This window comes from Cucurbita moschata, unplaced genomic scaffold (assembly GCF_002738365.1).
Source record: "Cucurbita moschata cultivar Rifu unplaced genomic scaffold, Cmos_1.0 Cmo_Scf00008, whole genome shotgun sequence".
In the NCBI taxonomy this organism is placed as follows: domain Eukaryota; kingdom Viridiplantae; phylum Streptophyta; class Magnoliopsida; order Cucurbitales; family Cucurbitaceae; genus Cucurbita; species Cucurbita moschata.
The window spans coordinates 324,487-349,124 of NW_019268524.1; the positions used below are offsets into that span (position 1 = coordinate 324,487).

The 24,638-nt window shown below is 37.7% G+C and overlaps 3 protein-coding genes across 7 annotated transcripts; 2 read left to right on the forward strand and 1 right to left on the reverse strand.

The window, feature by feature from the left end:
* Positions 1–523: 523 nt before the first annotated feature.
* On the reverse strand, positions 524–9,534 carry LOC111446704 (vacuolar protein sorting-associated protein 35B-like). Of its 2 annotated transcripts, XM_023085632.1 has the most exons (22): positions 9,315–9,534; positions 9,114–9,210; positions 8,898–9,021; positions 8,510–8,695; positions 8,056–8,143; positions 7,812–7,868; positions 7,643–7,732; positions 7,382–7,504; positions 6,630–6,704; positions 6,495–6,554; positions 5,983–6,099; positions 4,765–5,004; positions 4,622–4,687; positions 4,247–4,336; positions 3,832–3,921; positions 3,431–3,550; positions 2,785–2,853; positions 2,118–2,198; positions 1,796–1,903; positions 1,590–1,693; positions 1,356–1,469; positions 524–975 (listed from the first exon to the last, which is right to left on the reverse strand). In XM_023085632.1, the coding sequence occupies exons 1-22, from the start codon at positions 9,405–9,407 to the stop codon at positions 765–767; spliced, it is 2,403 nt and encodes an 800-aa protein (XP_022941400.1). In that variant the 5' UTR covers positions 9,408–9,534; the 3' UTR covers positions 524–764. The 2 variants fall into 2 exon arrangements, with proteins under 2 accessions (XP_022941400.1, XP_022941401.1); XM_023085633.1 differs by lacking the exons at positions 8,898–9,021; positions 9,114–9,210; positions 9,315–9,534 and having other exon boundaries at positions 7,812–7,947; positions 8,510–8,526.
* A 4,424-nt stretch (positions 9,535–13,958) lies between these two features.
* LOC111446595 (receptor protein kinase CLAVATA1-like) lies at positions 13,959–17,611 on the forward strand. The gene is made up of 2 exons (XM_023085452.1): positions 13,959–16,677; positions 17,016–17,611. Exons 1-2 carry the CDS (start codon positions 14,115–14,117, stop codon positions 17,366–17,368), a joined length of 2,916 nt encoding a protein of 971 aa, XP_022941220.1. The 5' UTR covers positions 13,959–14,114; the 3' UTR covers positions 17,369–17,611.
* A 1,646-nt stretch (positions 17,612–19,257) lies between these two features.
* On the forward strand, positions 19,258–24,608 carry LOC111446199. 4 transcript variants are annotated; one of them, XM_023084914.1, is made up of 4 exons: positions 19,789–20,001; positions 20,288–20,446; positions 21,116–24,257; positions 24,289–24,608. In XM_023084914.1, the coding sequence occupies exons 3-4, from the start codon at positions 21,203–21,205 to the stop codon at positions 24,345–24,347; spliced, it is 3,114 nt and encodes a 1,037-aa protein (XP_022940682.1). In that variant the 5' UTR covers positions 19,789–20,001; positions 20,288–20,446; positions 21,116–21,202; the 3' UTR covers positions 24,348–24,608. The 4 variants fall into 4 exon arrangements, with proteins under 4 accessions (XP_022940679.1, XP_022940683.1, XP_022940682.1 ...); XM_023084911.1 differs by lacking the exons at positions 19,789–20,001; positions 20,288–20,446 and adding an exon at positions 19,258–19,537; XM_023084912.1 differs by lacking the exon at positions 20,288–20,446.
* Positions 24,609–24,638: the final 30 nt, after the last annotated feature.

A 24,638-nucleotide genomic window follows, 5' to 3' on the forward strand; every position in this document is an offset into this window, starting at 1 on the left:
AGTTCAAGCTATAGTATAATCGAGCAGTAGTTTAATTTTACAAATGATATTGTTTTAATGGGTTTTATGATAACTGTCTTTTTTTTTATTAATTAGTATATTATACCAATAATAAAAAAAACTTATGCTAACGGCTTAGACCAATTTGACAGTTGAATACGTGGGGAGGAGAGGAAATTAATTACAATTTATGCTTTTGGATTACTCTCCAAATTATTTTTTCTTCCTATTGCAAATTAATTTTGAAGTAAAATATGGATACTGGAAAAATGAATGGAATTAATTTATCAAGACCCAATTTTGTTGCACTTTAATTAACTAATTTTTTTAGATTTGAAATTAGAGTTGGGATTATTTTGGTAACTTTTTGTAGGGTGTGTGTATATTTGAATATTTTTTATAAATACCAAAGCATATATCTGGTGGGATGTTAAAATTTATCTAAATTTTGACCTTACAAAAAATTGCGAGTAATTTTGTAACAGTTTATGAACTACAGAAAAATTGTAATGAGAAGGATCCCACACAAGCTGTTTGCAATTGTTTGTACGAGGAAACAGGAGGCACATTCGGAAAAAAAGAGAATCCAATATTTCCAACACAAACTCCCCTTTTCCTTCCAATTACGTTAGAAACAATGATTAACAAGAGGCTATAAACACACAAAATTTCCTTCTTAATTACAAGCTGCTATATCAGCAGACCAAACCTGGAACAAATGGATGGCTTGGCCACCGCGAACATTTCAAACTTTTGTGATGAAATCAAACCTTGATAGAGTCATATCTTTCACCCATCACACCACCTTTCTGTTTCTGGAACTGAATGTACCGAAGTGTGCTGGTAAAGAAAGCATCTGACGGAGGATTGGCGCTCGGGGTGTCGGTCAGCAATTCAGTTCTTATTAATTCAATCAACCCTTGAATTGCAGCATTTGTAATCTGCTGGTTTCCTTTCTCGAAATAGTGCAGGTACCTGAATCATATACATGTATTTATCCATGATAGCGAAACAAAACTATTCATATCAAAATTGTTCACAAAATGGGGAGGGCGGGATTACAAATGAGAAAAACAAGCCTTCCTTCTGCGAAGATAATAATTTACAACTTTGATCATCAAATTTAATTTTAGAATGCTCATTTAATTTCAACTAACAGTTTGAGCCACTATAAAATAATTTACATATGGGCTACTTTACTGGTGGTATTATTGAAAGCGTTCTTTTAAAAGGAAAGATATATGAATGATGGACAAGATCAGCCGTTAGCATTCCAGTCAAGAGAAAGAATTCTTTTTGACATTTCAAGTTTTTTCAATTATGATAAAGGTGTGTTAAGATTTTAAAATACTAACTTGTTCAGTATTTCAACAAAAAGTGTGATGGGTCCACCGCTACCCCGTGTAACATTAGCCATCTGTTGAGCAGCATTTGCAATTCTTAAGGCACGCTTCAGGCAAAGAAGAACTCTGTTCACGAGAAAGAAAGAGAGGAAAAAAAAAAAAAAAAAAATGTTATTTCTTCTAAGAAAACCGAACAATCTGAGAGTCAAGCATGCCAAACAATACTATCAAGCATGAGGGAAGAACCTCTCTCCATCCTTAATGCCTTCTGGATCATCAACCCAAAAGAGATGTGAGCATGCATAAACAGCCTTACACTGATCAGGTTTCTTTAGGAGCTTTGCAGAGTACTGGTAAAAGCAAAATAACAGTTCAGGATCTAGACCATGAAATTTGTGTGTAAGATGTAGTGCAGTAGCATCGAGATTAAGTAATGTAAATGCATTTTTTACCCCAGTAGCTTTGTGTGTCAAAGTATCTCTGTTTTCAATGCCAAACACATTCATCTTCTGGAGAGTCCCAATAATGAGATGTATTGCAGTCACTTGAGCCTTAGAATCCTAAATAAAAAATAAATTATGCAACAGACACAAAGAAATGGAAGCGAACTAAATCAAACTTTTGTTGTCAGAAGGGGAAGAAATCAAGCAAACTGCATTTTATTGCTAGTACTGAAGTGAAAGTAAGAAGAATTTTTCTATAAAGCCCGATTAGATAAACAGCTCTTATTTGCTAAATTTATAAATTTAAAAGACATAGAATATTGATATTTACCGCAATATCCTCTTCATAGATTATAAATGCTTGAGTAAAAAACTCGTATGCAACAGGCTCAAGATCACAGTCATTAGCTGCCTGAACAATAGAATGAATAGAAGTTAGAAGAGAACTCTGACATCTAGAAAGATAAGATCAGATCATTAGAATAATATGATTTGGTGTAGTATACCACCGGAATGATATGATTCGGGTAGTAAATCTATGAAAACAAAGTACAGACTAGAATGAGTCTGGTGTAAAGCAGGAACCAAGAAAACTGTGGCAGAATTCTTTTTCCTAATTCAGCAGTAAGTATAATGTCTCACCATGGATGAAATTTTTCCTACCAAAAGAACAGTTTCTGATGCGCCATTTGCTAATCAAGATTGGAAACACAAAAATAAAAACCTCGTCCTCACTCCTATCATAGATTTTTCTTCGTTAGATTCATGATTTCTCTACCGCAAATCTCAACCCCAAATAAGAAGAAAGTGATATTCCTTCTCATTCCCTTGTTCTCAGGCCTCTACTACAATTTTTTTTTATCAATTCTTTTCTCTTTACTTTCGTAGCATTTTCTACCTTGACTTAAATTGATTCTCATTCTTAATACCGTCAAGCGATATCTATGGTAATTTATATACTGAGAGAGATCGATATTTCAGATCATTGACTTTCGTACCTCAGCACATTCCATGTATAACCTCAATGCCAGTTCAGGAGCTGGAACAGAGGAAAGAGCCTCAATAAGCTGGAACCAAAAATGGAGGCACCACAAGTTATTTCTGAAGCAGGCAAGAAATTTCAGAAAATAATAGAATATAACTTAATTGAATCTTGACAATTAAAATTGACTTATTCAACAGATAGCGTTCAGATGAAGACCACACAACCAGTAACTTTCCAGTGATAAATCCATACCATTTCCATTTGAACCAGAAAAATAGAACAACAAAGGTATTTCATAACAGTTCCTACTAAGCAGCTTAGTAGACTGAACTTCTCTGGCTATGTATGAACTAAGCTTTAACAATCTCATAGTCCATAGCTACTCTATTACTGCCAAGAAGTATTCTCGAGTTCTCCATAGAACTTTTGGATTTTCTCAATTGAGCCAAAGTGTATGTAGGTCTATGTGCTAATGAATGAGGCATAAATATAATTTATAAATTAAATGAGGTTAGACAGATTAACTATTGTCTGGTGATATTGAATTGCAGTGTTGCACTATCTAACATTTGAACACGTGTAGTATAATCCTCCAGACAAATTAAAAGCCTTAGTAGAGATATCTGTACCCCAGACGTACATCGATGAATCTTAATTACCTGATTTAAAAGCTGAAATATTTTCTTTGGTGTAGCATGCATTTCTTCTACCACATCCCCAGCTTCGCTTTGCTCTTCTCCCACAACATCCCTATCTTGATTTTGCAACCGTCTAATTAACTGCAAACATGGGAGAATATTATATACAGGTATCTCATATTCACACTGGTAAATATAATTACTTCAAATGAAATTCTAGAATGAGAAAAAGCATTAGTAGTTGAGAATCCAGGCCAAAGGTCAAAGCTAATTCCGACAAAATCTAAGACTTGTAACACGAGCAAATTATTGGCTATAATCAACAGTGATTTGAAAATCAATTCTCCTACACTATAATTCTTCAACCACCTGGAACAAACATGAAACAAAGTTTTCTTGCATATCGAACAGGAGAAACATACACTGAGCGCAGAAAATATCAGGGGAGGAACAGTGAAAGGAAGGCGACTTGGTCCTCCACACAAAATGTGTTTCTTCACAGCACAAATAATCTGAGATTCAAGAGATGAGCTAGTAAACAAGTCTAGCACGGGCCAAGTTACAAATCTGAAAAATCTCAAACACAAAGAAATAGTGAATAGAATAAGAAAATTCAGTATGATTTCTGAGACTGAGAATGTGCCTGAAGAGATAGAAAATGCGTTAATAAATTAAACCAAATTACTGAGTGGCCATCAAAACTATTAAGACTGACTTGAATATGATAGTTATCTTATTAACAAGAAGTCGGATAATGGATGATGCATGCTACCTTAATCATTTATTAATGAGTCTTAATTAATATTAGAAGAAGTAAAAATGTAGATGCAATTTTACCTTTAACATTTCAAGTGGATCATCATTATGCAGCATGTGTAGGAGGCGGGCAACAGAATTTTGCTCTTCCTTGAAATCCTCTTCGTCAAGCTATAATCAGAATAAAGACCATAAAAACCATTAGCTGAAGACATTTTATTTACTTTTCTGATCCATCAGTACGCTCTTTTCCAGGATAAGGCAAGAAAACAATAGGGAGTAGGCAGATGGCTCATGCAGTATCATGGCACAAGCATGAGGGAGGTGGAAGATGCAATAAAAGATTGAGATGAGAGAAATACAATGAAAATCATAAGTGAATTGTATCAAGAAAGAAGGAAAACAAAGAGCTCATAGCAACTTATAGTTGCACAGTGGGAAAAAAAATGTATTTACCTCATCAACAGTAATTTCTTCCAAGTCCTTGATAAGCCCTTTTATTAGTTCAAACAAAACGTCAACCTATCATACAATATATTAAATATAATCCAAAAAGTGGAAAGGTTGATATCGTAGAATACAAAAGAAGCGAATCAAACCTTATCAGCAGTGGAAATGCAAGAGTTACTGTTCATTATACTTTGAATGATGACCATGGCCATAACTTTGTTTGTGGCATTGTCCAGGTGGTCCATGACACGAGGATAATTTGAGAGTGTAAGAGCCGTCACAATATCATTATACTTCTCTAATGGAGCACTGAGAAGTATAACTATTTGTTTTGTTGCTCTAGTATCTTCAAGCTTTGGTTGGCTGGAAAGTGTCTTAACGCATGCTCCCTTTGAAAATTTCAAACGCAACAAAACAATTGAAGTGAATATAGAACGTGTTATGCGCCTGAATTAGGATTTCTACACGAAAAGTACAATAGCTATCTGTTTTAGAGTCAACGTCAAGCGACCACCCATATTGTCAACAGGATTGGCTTGCTAGGAACCATGGCAACCGAGCACATTCATACCAATAAAAGCATCTTCAAAGATGAAGGTCCGGTCATTTCTCAGTTTTTTAATCTTTTGGCTAAATATCCTCATTTATTAAGCAAGCAAAAATAGAAGTATTTTAGCACTTAAGAAAATTAGAACAAATCGGCAAAAGAAAAGGAGAGGGAAAAAAAACTAGCTACTCCACCAGCAGTCTTATTCCCCAATTTTCCTCATTACATCCTTGGCAGCAGCAAAGACCAATGTGCCCATCTTCCAGTTAGTTCTTCAACGTCACCTGAGTTACCACCAGGCTTGCCCCAAATTTCTCAATTCTTTTGTTATTTAAACAGGCAGCAATTACTTTTCCTTCATTTATTAGAATATGAAATATGGAATTTTTTTTTAAGGAAAAGCTCTTCCAATTGTGGCATTTTTTTTCCTTCAAAATTAGACATAAATATTAATCCTTCTGATAGAGTTATATAAAATGTCTTCTATTTCTAAATTTCTTCAAACTTCCAATGTAAAATAAAGTTTCAAATTACTGTCATTTGAGATTTCATTCGCTACAAACCCTAAGATTATGTTCCAATTGACATATGGTTGTCGATGTCTTGATACTACGATTTCAACTATGCCAATCAAGAATGTATATTCAAGTCTACCGTGTAATTAATCTAATTCCTTCTTAAATGACCTTGTTTCAAGGAAATGCCTTTACTATACCTCATGCCATGGGGTACACAAGAGGCTTGTCACCTAAGAGTACACTACCATCTAAAAAATACATTTAGAGGGCATTGTGGATTGAAGATAAGGCTAGGAAATTACCAATATTTGGTCCACATAGTCAAGCCGATCTGGATGAACACGAAGGGTAAATGTCAGAAGGGAGACATACAATGTTATAGCGCCAACAATAGGCATGTCAACCTGTGCTTCAATTACCTGTCAAAAAATTATATTTGATCAATCCAAGCCAAGAAACTTGGCAGTTCCAACATAAAGAATATATGCATGAGACATGTTGAAGGCAGAAAGTAAACAGAAGCATGGATCGAACGCTTCAGATGATACTTGAAAAAAATATTGCAACGTTAGAGAGAAAAGGGGGAAATTGAAGGCCAACTCTCAGTTGCAAGATTGTCAAGAGTTGGACCAAACTGATGTCTGTTGACAGTTTTCAGCTGCTTTTACATTTTTTGTATTTAAATCATCTATAAGATTGATATAATATAATTAAACCCACTGTCTTATTTGCGCTTGTGCCCCACTTCATATTATCTTCCGAGTAATATATCATGCATATGGTTGAAGTTAGTTCACAAGAAAAGCTAGTTTACCTTCCCAATGGCATTGCTCAACTTAGCAAAGGCTTCGACATGCAGAAAATCAGGTATTACCTGGCATACATCACAATTCGGAAAAACGTGAAGAAGAAGAACAAGGAACGACAGAAAGAGCAGTTGATAACTTACATCTGCATTTGACGCAGCATAGTTTGATAGTCTATCCATTAATTGAGATAGAACCATCCGGATGTCAACGGTTGCCTATAAATGAAGATTAGATTACAAAGGTGAAGTGAAATAAAAGTGTCATTAAATTATCATCTGGTTTTCTCTTTTGTAAGAGATTACCAAATATTGATTATAATCTTTAACAAATAAACCAAGAAATAACCTTTAGAGGACCCCCATTACCCAAATGGGATCTTGATGGAAAAAATTATTTGCATGGGAAATGGCCGGCTATATCACGCAACCCCACTTTCTGGTAGACCCCAAATCACCAAGTTCCACACTCATAGGAAAGGGAGGGAAAGTAGTTCAATGATGTAATAGGTGAAGAATGAGACGGGAGTTATGATGTTTTTTTAGCTGTTTGTATGCTATTATTGTGTGGGCCCAGGAAGATTCGGTTAGCTAGAAATATTTGTGCGCATTGTAGAGGAGACCTTTTACGGTTGTTTTGGGGGGAGGGGAGAGACATGTTTTTAGTTTTTTCTTGTGAACTCAAATTTTGAGTGTTCTTGGAGAGAGAGCAGCTCTCAAATCTGCCTTGGCTGTAGCCTAAAGTGTTGATAAATAAATTGAGCTATATCACTTTCTTTTATAACAAATCAAATACAATAAACTATCAATTACAAGTTATGAAACAATAACATATATTGATAATAGTAAGAATAAGATCAAAATAAATCTTGCAGAAACTAAGGTAAGTTATCCACCTGAAGCTGCGGGCAAACACCCAACAATGTCTCAAGTGTCTGCAAATGATATTCGTCTGGAAACACCTGAATAATGCAATCCATCAGATAGTACTGAGCTAACTCATCTTTGCAGTTGACCACCTGTTCATGCAACATGAAAAATGCGGGTAATCAGAAAGCATTGGAATATTCCTATAAACATTTTAGGTAAAGAAAAAGTTGGGAGGAAGATAACAAAAGAAAATTAGACAGAACAATTTTGACTACAAAATTAGAGACCTGCTCCAAGACTCTAGGTAAAACGGACTGCTTGTACATTTCAAGGTCCACACCCTCTATCTGACTGAGAACATGGAGATTCTTTCCTACCTGGATCAGCAATACAAGAGAAAGGAATAATCTCTTGAAGTAATCTATGCAGAGTTCTCACAATAATCAGAAATATTACAAGATCGCGGAGTTCGGTTCTTTCTTTTTCCTGCTTCTCTCTCAAATGAGCAGGTCCCTGCAGATGAAAAAGTGCAATTGAAGGCCTCAACTCAGGATCGCCAAAGTGTAGGAATGATTTGCACACACCATAAGACCTGCATGGCCAAAAATCATGCCCTCGTGGTTCATTTTACCTCCATGGCATGCAAGCACTTTGGTGTCATGCACATACAAACTCAAACAAGTTCAAATGTTCCACAAACCTGAAGCTGTATTCGCACCCAAAGTTTATTCATTTCAGTAAAATTCTGTAGCACAAATTCTACAGCCTCCATGACAGTGTCAGCATCTCTGCAGGAAGCCAAAATTACACGAGATGATGTCATTATTTCAGCTTCATATTTAAAATGCACACTAGAAAATCAAAAGGTTTGTTCCAATGTAATCAATAAGACGTTGTGTTTTCAAGAATCAGAAGAAGCATTCAAATTTGTAATACAAAGTAATTCTATTTGTCCATTTTTCCATATGGGTGAAATGTGGAGTAACAGCTCAAAGTTGTAGAAATACATTGTCAGCTGTTACTGTTCTCTATAACACACAATTTTTGTACGAAAATAATTACCGGCAAAAAAGTGAAATACAGCAAACAGATTCTACAATTCAATTCTGTCTTCAAAAAGGAAAGTAAACAGATCAAACTAAGGAATCAATTACCCTTCGCACTCAGAATTGATATCGAGCAATATGTCCCTACTGACTTGGGCTAGATAGTTTCTGAGAAAGAGACCACGTATTGGATGTTGAACCCCACGACACATTTCTACAAGATCTTTGAGGACCTCTTTCGCTGGGACATCCTTAGTTTTCATGTAAACCGAGCCAACGGAACAGAGGAGATACCTAGATGTACAAAAAGAAAAAATGAAAAATCTACTGGGGCGGACGGAACGTGGTAAAAACTATTCCTATCCAGAATCAGCATTATAAATAGGGTACTTCCTCCGTGGAATGAGCATGCCATCAAAACATAAAGGAGGACGTCAATGCAATACTAATTAGCTTAAGTTCGACGCCTTAAGGACGTCAGACAGTTTTCACTCACAATCTGGGCAATAGGTTCCCGGCGTGTTGCACGAGTTCATACAGATCAACAACCATTACGCCATGCCTACTTTCATCCTTGAAAAAGATCTCCAACATCCTCAATTCATCAAAGGCTCGCATATCTAAGTCAACGTACAAGGCCAATAGAAATCAAAATGTGCTTTCAAAGAATCTATCCACACAAAGGAGAGATTATAATAAAGAGAAAATTTACAGAGTTCATAATATCTATGCGGTGAAAGCTTCGAAGTTCGAAGCTCCGAAAGCATCTGAGCCGAGTATTTGAGCGCTTCTCTGAGATTGTTCGCGTCCTTGCACGATAAAGTCAATAACAACACAGAAATTAGGCATTTTCCAAAAGAATCGAATCTCCGAATTTGAAGAAAAGAAAGTTACGAGTGAAAATTGGAGATACCACGGCTTGGTGCATGTAGAAGGCATTGTGTTGAATGCCGGCGATTCCTTCCGCCAGCCATTTCTCTTCGTCTTCAATTCCGATCGATAACATATCCTTTCTCTCTGGGAGATGAGCCAAAGGTGAAAGACAACAGAGCCTCGCCGGCGTTCAGCCCTTCCCACTTTCTGTTGAGAGCAAAATGGTTTTTTGACAGCTAATTCAATTTGGCCCACAAATTTCCCTTTAATTACTGAAAGGGAAGTCGTTAAGATTGGGCGGTAATTGGTAGTTGTACGGCTGCCTATTAGGGCGCCAAAGCGTGGTTTATGGGGCTATCGTTCTTTATTCAAACGTTAAATTACAATTTTAATTTCTTTTTATTTTTTTCATTTATAAAATATTTAATAAGCTTCTAAATTTTAAATTTTGTATTAACTTTCTAAAACCCCATAAAGATGGTATGTCAAACTCTAAACTCCATTCTCGACCTCAACCAGATGTCTAGCCCAAGACTACTCGACCTCTGAAGGGACACGTGTCATGTATGCTCCTAACAAAATAATCCCTTTCATATACATATTTATCCTTAAAAAAAAAAAAAAAAAAAAAATTATCACATTTCTTTGTGCTAACTTAAATTTCACAAATCACATTAATTTTTCTAATAAAATTAATTGTTTATTTATTTATTTATTTATTATTATTATTATTATTATTTAATGCTATATTGCTAATGATGAAATAATCCAAACCATTAAAAAAAAATCATACTTAGAAATAAGAAATATTTTTATATAATTATTTTAGAGGAAGGTTTAATACAGTGGGAAAAAACGACCCATGAAGAAAACCCATTCCCCAAGTTCCTAACACACACATATCAAACTTAACTAAATAGTTAATCCCAATCACACCAATTCATTAATAACACAAAAACACAGTTTTAATGAAGGTGAAGCCATGTCGGAGATCGTCAGCAGCGGCGGCTCCGTCGTTGGCTCGACGGCCTACGCATTACAATTGAGCTTCGCCGGCCTCAGACAAAATTTGGGCAACGGCAAGCTACTGGGCGGCGGAGAAATAACCGCAAACAAACACCCCGACAATTTGTCAAACTCCTCAACTCTAACCACCCTCTTTGCCGCCGCCGGCGAGGAGAAGGTTCTGGAAGGAACCCGCCGATCAACCACCGCCGGCGAGTCTTTGTCTCTTTTGATTGATTTGGATTTCTTAAGAGAGTGGGATGACCGGGGTTGAGAAGAAAGAGTGCGGTGGGGCCGTAGAATCGGCGGCGGTGTAATAAGAGGCGGTGGTGGTTGTTGTTGGATGAGGGGGAGAAGCTGGTGGCTGTGGATTGATGGAACTGAGAAGAATCGTGGCGGCGTTTGCAAAAGTCCGCCGTGGCTGCCACCGGAGACGGCGGCATTTTGAAGGTGAAACTCGTTTGAAACTCTGGTTGGCTTATAGCCGGAAGTGTTGGTTCGATCTAGAAAATAAGGATCGGCCATATCAGATTACTAATTTACAGAACAAATGGAAAAGGGTCTTAAAATAACATACGACGACGTATGAACACGAACTTGAAGACCCCAGAAAGTGGAAACCCGGCGGGAGGGGTTTGGCTTTGCCTCCTCCCTATATCCTTTTATAGAAAGACGGCTCACAAAACCTTTTTATTTTATTTTATTTTATTTTAAATCAACTTAATGACGGTTAATAAGTAAAGTGGTAAATTATTGAAATAAAATAAATAAATAAATAAACCAAAGGGACGATATTGTATTTAAATCTATTATTTGATTGCTTTTATAATATCAAAACGTCAACATTAAATGAAAATTCACCGACCATATCGTGCCCCGGTCTTGGCGCAACCAAGAGGGGGGATTTTGCAGGGGCGGCTGCCGCCTATTTAATATAGACCGTTGGATTTCCTTTTTTGCTTAAAATTGACGCTTGAGCACATTTTGACTGTCGATCCATTTTACATGTCACACGCGCCAATTTCTAACCACACGTATTTCGCTTCAATAAATTATTTAATATGCATGTTGATTTTATACCCTTGGATGTAAATTAAAAATCTAAATGTTGTAAATTAACTGTAATCAATATCCATAAAAATGTAAATATTTTAATGTTATGAATTTTATTAAAATTGATTTATACAAATAATTGAATCGCGCATTTAAAAAAAAAACACAAAAATAAAGTGAGTATTATCTGTGCTTTATAGGAAACTACTCGGATATCAAAATTGTTTTAAACAAAACATAATTAGCATTAAAATTGACATGATTTTGTATAGTTTCCGATATTATCGTGACTGGTAGGGATTATTATTATTTTTATTTATTTATAAAAGCAAATAGGAGCGACTTGTTACTTGTTTGAGAGGGAAAAGGGTTGTCGGTGATTCCTGACATGCAAGGTAACCAATCGCATCCATTTAAAAAGAAAAATGGTCGGCGTTATTTATATTCTTTATTTATTTTCAGCCACATACAATCCACGTGACCACGTCATTACAAAAGGAAAAAAAAAAACCAACTCAAGTAGTTACTTATGATAATATAATTTTGATTAATTAAATTACCATCAGAAGAAATCTTCCTATCCATAAACAATAAAATATATTTAATAGAAAGTCCAAATTTTTAATTTTGTATATAACACATTTCTTTCTTTTAAGTTTTAATAAATAATAATAATAGTTTCTTAACTATTTTTAAAATTTATAGTCATATTAAACATAAGGACAAAATAATTAGTTTAATTTTTTAAATATACAATTAAATATTACGTTTGTATTTTTTCTAAATTTGACTATGTCTAATATATGTTAGGTGTGATCTTTGGAGAATGGAATCAAAATCACATAAAAAGAGCCTGAAACCCCCAAGTCAAGGTCAACCATGGTGATTAAAGGGCTGATTGGTTGGGCCACGGGCATTAGCCGGCCCCGCCCAGACTGAGCTAATTGGGGTGTAAAGCGAGCCCAATTGGGACGGGAACGAAGAAGGAGGCCCAAGAAGAGGAATAAAAGAGAGATTGAAATTGTGATGGGAATCAGAGCAGTGAGTTCACAGAGATCATCATCATAACAATTTCAGAGCTAATGCAATTTGCATTGAAAAACGGAAAGAGCCTGAAACTCAGAGTCCTTTTCAACTCGTCATGTCCCAATCAATCCCTCACCAATTTTCCAATACCACAATACAAATTCTACAATTTTTCAAAATCCCCTCTCTCTTCTGACCGTTTTACATGCACGTGACCCCCTACTCTTATCCACGCTCTAAAATTATCCATAAATAAGAAATACTGTATTCATTGATATAAGATATCACGAACTCGATTATTCTTATCGTTAAAAAACGAGTACACGAGCTCAAAACAAATAAGATGTTCTAGAAAGATTTGAATAAAAGTGGAATAGGGAATGTTTGGCAGGAAGTTTATTTATTTTTAAAGAGCCAATGGCAGCAACTTATTATTCCGACAGCTAGAAGGAATGGTTTGATAGAAAAGCAATAGCATTTATTCGGGAGCCCATGCCCTTGGACTCTATTAATTTGTAAAGGTGAAGTTTAAACAAATTCTTCACTACTAATGGTGAGAATTGGAATATGTTCTTCCAACTAGTAGTGGATTAAAACCATGTTTGCAAAGGAATTTATGCTACACCCAATTTTATACGCATCTCAAACGATACCCACTATTGCATTTGCAGTCTCATATCCCAGTGGGTATCCAGGCATGGACCCCACTGCTTCGTTGACTTTGAATCAAATAATTTAGTTTGAATAAAAAAAGGATTCATAAGGGAGGGAGCAGGGGGGTTAGGGTGAGATGGGGAGGAGAGGATAACATCCAAGGGCCCAATGGGAAGAGGAAGAAGAAGGGAGATTGTGGGCCCAGTAGAAGATATAGAGTGGACTTTGCGCTGAAAGACGAAAGTGAGAGTCAGAGAGAAAGGAGGGGAAAAAGTGTCAGTTTGGAAAAAGACAGAAACAGCCTTTGATTGGGCCCCCAGCAATCCAACAAAAGCCCATTCCGTATTCTGTCTTAGTAAACACAGCATCTTCATTCATGTTTGATTCTGACCGCTGCCCGTACCCCCCCTTTCCATATATTTATTTCTTTATTTTACCTTTACTTTTATTACTCCACCATTTCCACGTCGGATAAAACAACACAACAACTGGACTGGCGAAGAACGACACGACGCACGAGATGACTTACCAGAAACTGAGTGGGTCCCACGGTTGCGCCTAACATTTCAAACCGCCAGATTACACGTCATCAACTACACGTGTCGGATAATTTCCATCTAACTTTCAAAGTCATTGTAATTTTTAAAATAGTTTTGTGATTACTAATTTCAAGTGAAAAATCAAATTTAAAACATAATTGATTTTGAAAAAAATGATATATAAAATATTTGAAACGCCGTTGGATTATAATCGTCCAGGTGGAAGGGAAGGCTACCGAAACGTCGGTCGCTGTCTAATCTAATGGCTCGTACATGCTGTAGGGCCCAGATATGTAGCAGTGGTAGAGCCTAGGGTAAGACGGCCTCACTTGATTGCTACTCTCTAATCTACCGCACAGCCTTTTTCTTCCTCGCATTCGTATTGGACGTTTGGGATTAATTTATTTTTCCATGTTTTACCGCCACCGCCTATTAGAGCTGCGAATTTCTGCTTAATTCGATGCCATCGCCATTTGCATACAACTAACGCTAATTCCAATTCTCCATATTTTCTTCTATTCCTTTTCACTGTGTTCCGACGAAGAAGACGAAACGCAGACGGGATGAGGAAGAAATCGCTCAATCCTCTTGTTTGCAACTTCTTTATGTTCTGTTTACTTCTTTTCTCTGCCGGTTTTAGCTTCGCCAATCGGGATATGGATGCGCTGTTGAAAATGAAGAATGCCTTGATTGCACCAGGGAGATCGGGGCTTACTGATTGGCAACCGTCGTCTTCGCCGTCTGCTCATTGCGCCTTCTCTGGAGTTTTGTGCGATGTTGATTCTAGAGTTGTTGCGCTTAACATATCGAATTTCCGTCTGTTTGGCAGGATTTCGCCGGCGATTGGGATGTTGGAAAAACTTGTAAACTTGACGTTAGTGAATGACAATCTCACTGGAGTGATTCCTTTCGAAATGGCGAAACTCACGTCGCTTAAGACTCTGAACCTCTCTAATAACTTATTCCGGGATAGATTGCCGGCGGAAATCACGCTCGGAATGATGGAACTCGAGGTTTTCGATGTCTATAACAACAATTTCTCTGGTATGCTTCCGGTGGAGTTCGTCAAGCTGAAGAAGCTTAAGTATCTAGATCTCGGCGGTAACTTCTTTACCGGTCAGATTCCGGAGGCTTACTCCGAGATGGAGATGCTTGAGTTTTTGAGCTTGAGGGGAAATGCGCTTTCCGGGAGACTTCCGGCGAGTTTGGCGCGTTTGAAGAATCTTACGCATCTTTACGCTGGATACTATAACCATTACGACGGCGGGATTCCGGCTGTGTTTGGAACGTTGAGTGCTCTCGAGCTTCTCGATTTAGGGAACTGTAATCTCTCCGGTGAAATTCCACCGAGTTTGGGGAATTTGAAGGTCTTGCACTCTCTATTTCTACAAGTAAACAATCTAACGGGTCGGATTCCTCCCGAACTTTCCGGTTTAGTTAGTCTCAAATCGCTGGACCTCTCGCTGAACGAACTCACCGGCGAGATACCGGCGGGTTTCGTGGCACTGCAGAAAATTACACTTCTCAATTTATTCGGCAACAAACTCCACGGTCCAATTCCTGGTTTCGTCGGTGATTTTCCGCATCTCGAAGTGCTTCAGTTGTGGAATAACAACTTCACGCTCGAGCTTCCAGCGAATCTCGGGCGTAATGGTAAACTATTTCTGCTTGACGTGGCTACAAATCATCTTACTGGACTCATACCTCCGGATTTATGTAATGGTAGATTGAAGACTTTGATTCTGTTGGATAATTACTTCTTTGGACCCATCCCTGAGGAATTAGGACGGTGTGATTCGCTTAAGAAAATAAGAATTGCTGGAAATTTCTTCAATGGAACGGTTCCGGCAGGGTTCTTCAACTTTCCGGCATTGGAACTACTCGATATTAGTAACAATTACTTCTCTGGCACTCTTCCGTCGCGAATGTCAGGCGAGTTTCTTGGAAGTCTGCAGCTCAGTAACAACCATATCACAGGGGAAATTCCGGCGGCGATTAAGAATTTAAAAAACTTGCAGGTTCTTTCCCTGGAACATAACCAATTCACCGGAAATTTACCTGTGGAAATATTTGAATTGAATAAGTTGCTTAGAATCAACACCAGCTTCAACAACATTAGCGGCAAAATTCCGCATTCGCTCGTTCAGTGCACGTCTTTAACATCAATTGATCTCAGTGAAAACTACCTCGTTGGCCAAATTCCCAAAGGAATTTCGGATCTGAAAATCTTGAGCGTTCTCAATTTGTCAAATAATCATCTGACGGGCCAAATTCCGAATGAAATTCGGTCGATGATGAGTCTTACAACTCTTGATTTGTCCTACAACAATTTCATAGGTAAAATCCCCACCGGCGGTCAGTTTTCAGTATTCAACGGCAGCGCATTCGTCGGAAATCCAAACCTCTGTTCCCCTAACGATGGCCCTTGCGCATCGCTACACAATAACACGAAATCCATTAAGCTAATCCTCCCTATCGTTGCGGTATTCATCGTTTTGTTATGCGTACTCGCCGGAGTTTACATCAGGAAGAGAAAGAGGATTCAGAAATCAAAGGCATGGAAACTCACGGCGTTCCAACGCCTCGATTTCAAAGCGGAAGACGTCCTAGAATGCTTGAAGGAGGAAAATATCATCGGCAAAGGTGGTGCCGGGGTCGTCTACCGTGGATCTATGCCGGACGGCTCCATCGTGGCGATCAAACTGTTGCTAGGAAGTGGCCGGAACGACTATGGTTTCTCTGCCGAAATTCAGACCTTGGGGCGGATCAAGCACCGGAATATCGTCAGGCTTTTGGGGTACGTGTCGAACAAAGACACGAATCTGCTGCTGTACGAGTACATGCCAAATGGGAGCTTGGACCAAAGGCTGCATGGAGCGAAGGGCGGGCATTTTCACTGGGACTTGCGGTACAAGATCGCGATGGAAGCCGCCAAGGGGCTCTGTTACCTGCACCATGATTGTACGCCGCTGATCATTCACAGAGACGTGAAGTCCAATAATATACTGCTGGATAAGTTCTTCGAGGCACATGTCTCTGACTTCGGGCTCGCCAAGTTCTTGCAGAACGGCGGCGCCTCCGAGTGTATGTCCTCCATTGCCGGCTCCTATGGCTACATCGCTCCAGGTTTGTTCTTCCATCTGCTTCATCTTCATTAATAATTCTAAAAATGTTCAGTTCTTTAATTAATTTGTATTAAATTAAGATTATTAGCTATTAACTTAGCATGAGACTTTTCTTTCTACTTATATTACTTTTATTTAAAATTAGGTTAGAAACCCCAACTAATACCAACGCTTCCATTTGGGGCAACCGACTTGAGTTGGGCCTATGGAGCCCATATAGTGATGTGGGCTTCTTTGTTTGAAGCCCAACTTCTGAATGACGTGGAGATAGATGAGATTGATTTTCTTTTTTCTTTTTTCTTTTTTCTTTTTTCCTTTTTCTCTGTAACCGTACAACAGAATACGCCTACACGCTGAAAGTGGACGAGAAGAGCGACGTGTACAGTTTCGGCGTGGTGCTGTTAGAGCTGATAGCCGGGAGGAAGCCAGTGGGAGATTTTGGCGAAGGCGTGGACATAGTAAGGTGGGTCCAGAAAACCATATCAGAACTGTCTCAGCCGTCGGATGCAGCATCAGTGTTAGCCGTGGTGGACTCGCGGCTGACCGAATACCCTCTCCAAGGCGTGATCCACCTCTTCAAAATAGCGATGATGTGCGTTGAAGAAGACAGCTCCGCAAGGCCTACCATGAGGGAAGTGGTCAAAATGCTCTCGAATCCGCCAAGGTCTGCCCCTGCTCTCATCAACCTCTAATATTTCGACCCTTTTGTGTGAATAATATGAAGCTGCCAAACATCTCCTAAGCTTATCCCTAAAAAATGAAATGTTTAGAATATGATATTATGATATATAGTGGAATCTATGTGTAATTAATTAGTGTTGTGAGATGGTTAATGGTTGCTTACTGTTGCCTAGTTTGTTGATTAGTGTTTGTGAACCTTTTGTTACTTAAAATGTTAATATTATTAATAATATATGGATTGGTATGTTCATGGAGAAGGGTGTCATTAATGTTGCTTTCATATATATAGGTCAAAAATTGCAGACCTGATGTTACTAAATACTACCTGATGTTGCCATTATTAATGTTTGGTCTTATTCTTAACTTACGCCTAAAACTTCTAATTTTTACATTTTGATGCTAACTATCTTTCGTTTTCGGGGTTACTCGTGAATGACCTAAAAGCTTCTAGTTGAGTTGGATATATAAGTTTTTATGTGATTTTTTTTTTATCTCATTTTCTTAATCACAGGAGGTTACTGGAATGACCTAAAAGCTTCTAGTTGAGTTGGATAAATAAGTTTTTAAGTGACATTTTGTTGTTGTTGTTTTTTTTTTTGTCCCATTTTCTTAATCATAGGAAAGTTGTATGTGTTGTGCAAAATTATAGTTGAAAACTCAACTTTTTGAATAAAAATAAAAAATAAAAGCATAGCATACAGTTTACTAATGGCTTAAACTATAAATTAAATAAACAAGATAAACAGAAATGTAGTAATGTGAGCCAGTCATGTTTTAATTTATTACATTCATCTTCTTCTAAAGCTTCCCAATTTTTTTACTTGGTTCTTCCCTTTAAAAATGAGGCGTAGGACGTGTGAACCGAACCCATCCTAATTCAATGCTCAATTTGATGTTTGAGTTTAATCAACAAACTTTAACGAGAGATTTTAAAATGAGAAATTTTTTATCTTCACAAGGTTGATAGGGTATTTATGCGATAATCCTTTAAGCTTTATTACGTCTCCTTTAGGAATTAGGTTAAATACAAACAATACTAAATTTAAAAAATATGCTTCAATTCGCTCCATGCCCCTTTGAGAGACTAAAGCATATGGTCAACCGTACCTCGTAGGTCGAGCCCGAGGCCTAAGAAAAAAATTTGTCCTTTTTTTGCTTTTTTGTGTTTGTTCAAATCTGTCCGGAGTAGAGATTTTTCCAATTAGTTTCGATTCTATTTTTTTTTTATATATTTTGAATTTGTTCTTATGATTATTTATAAAATAAAAAAATTTGTGAATATGAATATTTTATAGGCATTTGCATAAAATTGAGACAACAACATTTTAGTCAACAAGGAGACCATCCATTGATATAGTTAATAAATTAAAGTTACTTGCTCCCCACCAAACACCTTTGAAAGTAGTTAAATAGGGTCATATTTGAATGTCATCAAGTGACCCACAACTAAAAAACACAGACAAATTCAATTAAAATTCGTACTTGTAATTAAAATCCCATTTTTATAATTAGTCTAAACACCCATGGTCTCCTAAAATACTGCATTGTTTTTTAGGGCAAAAAAAGAACTTTTTTTTTATTATTGTAAAAAATAGAACACATTTTTAAGAAAAAGAGTCAGTAAAAGCTTCAAGACAAATTGGTTCAAAGTCCAAATCCTTTTAGGCTGCAATTATTTCCTTCCAAATTAATAATTAAAAAGCCTACAAAAAGGCATTCCGTATGCCAGAAAGTGACAGTTTTTGGATTTCTTCATGCCGGTCCGGACATTTCCAGTTCATTACCAAACCCGGTTCGAACCGTCTCAAGATTCGTCTTCCCATCGTATACAAAGACCAAAATTTTGAAAAACAAGAGAGCGAAAAAAAAAAGAAAAAAAAAGAAAAAAAAAAAGAACACATAAAAATCACGATTGGAGCGAGAGGAGAGAGAGAAAAAAAAAAAAGCAACGTTTTCGTTTTTTCTCTCTCGCTCGCCCGATGTGGGAGAAGGTTTCACAGACGACAAAACGAGGGTTTTGTGAAAACGGAAAAGAGAGAAAGAAAGCCTAAGTTTTAGAGAGAGAAAATCTTCATTCATCAACCAGAGGAGAGAGAAATTCAGAGCAGGAGGGAAGAGTTCTTTGGGAGCTCCTATTGCTCGCCGATTCTGAAGCTAGGGTTTCGAGTTCTGTTGTTTAGGCAAGACACTCGTACTGTTTCGTCCTTTGCATTTTATTTACTCAATCTTATTTATTATCATTATTTTTTTCCATTTTGTATCGTAATCAGTATCTACACATTAATTCCTACAATTACCTATTGAAATTTGCATTTCATTTTTCGTCCACGCCGTTTTTCGTTTTTAAAGACGGTAAAGCTGGGTGACCTCATTTGATAATTTCCATTTTCTATGCTCTAACCTATCATCTGATGCTGGGATACGTACACAGGTGCTAGTTTCTAAATCTCGTTTGGCCTTTTCGGGGAATATGCATGAACTGCTTACTCAACTCTGGCTGTTGTTTAGAATTATTGTCGTCTAGCCATCGGGTTGTATTGGTAGCGGGATGGTTTTTCAATTTCATTATTCAGTGGATAACAATCATCATTTTCCCTCCTCAATTGGTCTTCTGAAGTAGCTTCTGCGTTTGATTTTAGCACTGGTAATGCTTTAGATTTTGTATTCCATTGATAGTTGGGCTCTCCATTACAGTAGCGGGTTGTTTTCCGAACCATGATTCATTGGCACATCGTGTTTAATTTTGCCTTTTAGAAAGTTGAACTCGGTTGAAAGTCTTGCTCGTGATCGACCTTTCTTTTGGTGAATATTGAAAATTCCTACGATAGTCAAATAGGTTTTCTGACTGTTATAATCTGTATCGTTAAACTAATGTGTTTTTAGATTAATATGGATTGAATTTGTCCTTCTTTTGTAATTTTTTGGTACAGTTCTCAGGGTTTCTAATCAATAAGAGCATTACTTGTTGGAATACTAGACTGACAAGCCTTGCTTTTGGTTTCTTTGATAAAACAATGCTCGTTATTTGCTGAATACTCTTGAAGTTCTAGCATTGGAACAATTGTGATGCAAGATCAATCAAGGACATTGTATGTTTCAATTCTTACAATGATTTAGATGTTCATTTATTGATGATTTTTAATTTATAACTTATTAGTATAGCCGCCATAGCCTATAGGATTGGGATGCTATTATTTTATTTTTTTGCTTTATTTTGATTAATAATTTTGGCCTATGATATTTACTTTTGTTATGGTTTTCAAGTTTCATGTCAGGTCTTCTGTGAACTGAATGTATATATATTGGATTGATCATCTACCACTCTCTGTTTAAGTTTCCATATGTTTGATGTACAAGACCTCAGAGACTTTTCTTCATATAATTTATCTCCAGTGGATTGATAACGGATTTTGACTAATTAATTGAGCTGGATGCTTGTGTCACAATCAGGGTTTAATGTCAGGCATCTTATAATTGATATAGTGAATTTTTGTTGTGAAGAACAATAGAAGATTTATCAGCTACGCCTGTTTGAATCTTCATATAATTTGTGATCCGTCTTTTCAAATACTTTTCTTATGCAATTACATATTTGTTTTTCTCTGCTTCTTATGCTCGGTGTAAGTTTGTAAACTTATCTCCTTGTAGCACATGCTTGATGACAAATATGCAGCAATATCAGTTTAAAGTTTCATGCATATTTTCCCTAGTTTTAGGAATCTCTCTTTATTAACAAATATATATTTTTTTATTTGCAGTGTCGTTTTATAATTTTTAACCCAGTAATCTGCTAGATGGATGAGAAGGTTCTCTCATTTCATGCTCGCAAGGATGGTATATGAAGCATGATGACACTTGAAGACTTCTTCACCTTGACTGAAATTAAAAATGGGCTTACAGCCCCATGTAGAGTTGAAGAGTTGATTAATGTTATGCAAAAGGAGAAAGATTGTTTTGTGAAGAATGTTAGTGATGCAACCAGGCACTGGGCTGCAGTTGCTGGTGCTATTACTGCTACGGAGAATAAAGATTGTCTTGATCTTTTTATCCAATTAGATGGACTGAGCTTTATTCAAAGATGGCTTAAGGATGCTCAAAAGTTCAGGAACGATACAAATGATAGCACTGTGGAAGAATCTATCATTGTTTTGTTGCAAGCACTTAAAAAGCTTCATATAACTGCTGAGAAATCTATTTCTTCTGGGATTTTATTTACTGTCAAGGGTCTTTATGAAAATAGTGACCATGGAAAGTCTAGATTCGGGAAGGAATTAAGTGTACTCCTTGACAGGTGGATGCAGGAGATAAATGATAAAGATTTGCTCCATGATGCAGAAAATGTTGGTGTACATTTTGATGATGCCTCAAATCTTTCTCACGGTGCAGGAAGGTCATCTGCTCCGGGAGGATCTGTTCCAAGAGAATTATCCAGTGATGGAAAACTAGCAGTAGAACCTGTTAGAGGCAAAATATTATCCTCTGAGAGCTCTGATGCTCTTCACCCAGATAAGATTAAAGATTCAAATGTCCAATCTCCAAGAAACGAGCTTGACTCTCATTCAATATCTGGAAATTCTGTTGTGAAAGATAGATCTCCAGATTTAACAACAAACGCAGCTGCCGTGTCAGTTCCAATGGAGGATGTTTCAAAGAAGGAAGAAACATCTCTATGTTCTGTTGGTGGAGGAACCTCGGCTGCTATGGCTTGTAGCTCTCCAGTTGCAAGGGAAGGCAGTGATAATGAACAGTTAGATGGCTCAAAGAAGTTGAATGAGTTGCCAGAGCTTGACAGCCAAGTGCACAAGATTGATGGCTCCTCTGGTAGGTCATGTGTGACAGAAAAATCAGATAACTCTACTCATTCTCCCATGCAGGATCTGGGATCTGTCATGGAAGGTTTTGATGCTGCAAATGGTGAAGAGTCTGCTAAAGAAGCTTCAGCTCAGCAAGATAATGATGGTCTTGACAATGCTGGTGTTTCTCGACATAGTTCTAGTCTAGATAGTGAGAGAGTTACCACATTGGATTCTGAAAATGGGAAATCAGATAAAAAGACAAATTATTCTAGCATGCCTGTTTTCAAATCTGCAGGCCTAGATGCTGAGCACTATCGAAATACTCTGCGGGATTTGTCTCTGAGTGGCAGTCGAATAGGAAAACATGAAGATCGTGGGGCTTCTTTTTCGAGGATGGAAGACTTTGGTCAAGTTAATGGCGAAAGACAGCCTCGGAGAAAGGAAGATGATGATGTAATGACTGATTCTGAATTCTCCAAACCGAAATTAAATCCCAAAACTTCAAATATAAAGAATAGTAAGTCAGACATGGAACTTGAGTATGGTATAGTAGATGCTCTGGAGGTTGCTCGGCAAGTAGCTCAAGAAGTTGAAAGAGAAGTGGTGGAATATAGAGAGCCATCCTGCAGCTCGTCTTCTGATAAAATTTCTGATGGTGGAATCAGGCAGCTGGGTAAACTAGACACCATTACAGAAAAACAGGACCTTCCGGCTGATCACCAGGGAACGGAGGTCCAATCTGCAAAAAGTCATGTTGCTGAATCATATTCTGATGCGGAGACATGTTTGACGCATCCAGATAATGTAGATACTCAACCTGAAAATTTAAATGAAATGGAATCCTCCCTGGTCACTGAAGCAGCTCAAGGGGCAGATACAAGTACAGAAAAAGGATTTTGTGAATTTGATCTAAACCAAGACGCATTTAATGATGATGCAGAGCAGTTAGTAACTCCAGTGTCTTTACCGGTATCTGTTATTTCTGTTTCTAGACCAGCTGCTCCTTCTGGATTGCCTCTAACACCTTTGCAGTTTGAAGGGGCACTTGGATGGAGAGGCTCTGCAGCCACTAGTGCTTTCCGCCCTGCTTCCCCTCGTAAAGTTCCTGATAGTGATAGGACTCTTTCTAGTGGGGGAAATTCTGATAGTTCAAAGCAGAGGCCGGACTTTCTTGACATTGATTTGAACGTGGCTGAGACTGGAGATGAAACCAGGAAACAAAACCAGGGATCATCTTTCCCACAATCCAGAGAGTTATTGATTGAAAGTGGACAAAGAAGATCTGGGGGACTAAAGCTGGACCTTAACTGTGTTGGTGAGGATGTTGATGCTCCAGCATCAGATTTGAGGATGGAGGGACACTTTAACAATCAGAATAGCTACAGTGCCTCTCCTGCCTGCTCTTCTTCATCGCTGCAACCTTTGGTAAGAAATATTGATTTGAATGATAGGCCATTTGTTCAAGGTGACGCTTCAGATCAAGGTCCGGTTAAGTACTGTCAAAATACAAGCGCTTATGGAGGGTCTAATAAAGATGCTTCTGTCATTTCCATTATGGGTACAAGGGTTGAAGTTAGTGGAAAAGATTTTGCTCTTCGTGCTTCATCTTTGCCAAACGGCAGAACTGTTGAGCCTGCTGGAATAGGTGCTACTTTGGCAAGAACAGGAGATATATTAGGGATGGGTTCCGCAGTTCCTTACCACCAGACTCCTTTTATTGGTTACAATGGATTGACACCACGGCCAACCATTTCTTTCTCAACCATGTATGAACCTAGTGGTTCAATTCCCTACATGGTGGATTCAAGAGGAGCTGCTGTTATGCCTCAAATTATGGGTCCTATGTCAGCTGTTCCGCCTTCCTCCTACTCTCACACTCCATTTTTCATGGGCATGACAGATTCACAGCTGACCCCCAATGGCGTTGCTCATTCACGTCCTAAATTTGATCTGAATTCTGGATTGAGTGATTCTGGGGGTTTAAAGCAGTTTCTTTTCCCAGGTCATCTCCGATCCATGGAAGAGCAGTTGAGACAACCTTCAAGTTCTGGAGTTGGTGCAAAAAGGAAAGAACCAGATTGCCCTGATGGTGGCTGGGAAGGGTATCTGCTAAGCTATAAACATCAGCAGCCTCCATGGAAACAGTAATCATTCCTCACAAGATCCTGTTCTCCGCTTCAGACCTTTTCGTTAATCCACAGAAGTATACTGATGATCACTGCCAGAAAATGATTCATACAAGGAGGCTGAACCCATTAGCCTTAGTGTGGGAGTGGGTTTAATTTATGCCTAAATAAAGCTAGGTAACTTGTGCTGTTATATGATTCACGAGTTAATTGTTGAGGAAAAAATTAGGGGCGTCCTTTGTTTTTTTTTTGGTCTCATATTTTCTTTTCTTTTTGTTCCTTTTTATCTCATGGTGTTTTCATAGAAAGGCCATTGCAAAAAAAAAAAAAAAAAAAAAAAAAAAAAAAAAAAAAAAAAA

What these genes read in the sequence shown, in the direction of transcription:
- LOC111446704 (XM_023085632.1), bottom strand. Translation starts at nt 9,407, where the DNA reads ATGTTATCGATCGGAATTGAAGACGAAGAGAAATGGCTGGCGGAAGGA. An exon ending in ACTATGTGGACCAAATATTG is followed by an intron (nt 5,005 to 5,982) that starts GTAATTTCCTAG and finishes AAATTTTCAAAG; the next exon opens with GGAGCATGCGTTAAGACACT. An exon ending in GGCATTAAGGATGGAGAGAG is followed by an intron (nt 1,470 to 1,589) that starts GTTCTTCCCTCA and finishes TCTCGTGAACAG; the next exon opens with AGTTCTTCTTTGCCTGAAGC.
- LOC111446595 (XM_023085452.1), top strand. Translation starts at nt 14,115, where the DNA reads ATGAGGAAGAAATCGCTCAATCCTCTTGTTTGCAACTTCTTTATGTTC. An exon ending in CTATGGCTACATCGCTCCAG is followed by an intron (nt 16,678 to 17,015) that starts GTTTGTTCTTCC and finishes ACCGTACAACAG; the next exon opens with AATACGCCTACACGCTGAAA.
- LOC111446199 (XM_023084911.1), top strand. Translation starts at nt 21,203, where the DNA reads ATGATGACACTTGAAGACTTCTTCACCTTGACTGAAATTAAAAATGGG. An exon ending in TGATGGTGGCTGGGAAGGGT is followed by an intron (nt 24,258 to 24,288) that starts ATCTGCTAAGCT and finishes TCAGCAGCCTCC; the next exon opens with ATGGAAACAGTAATCATTCC.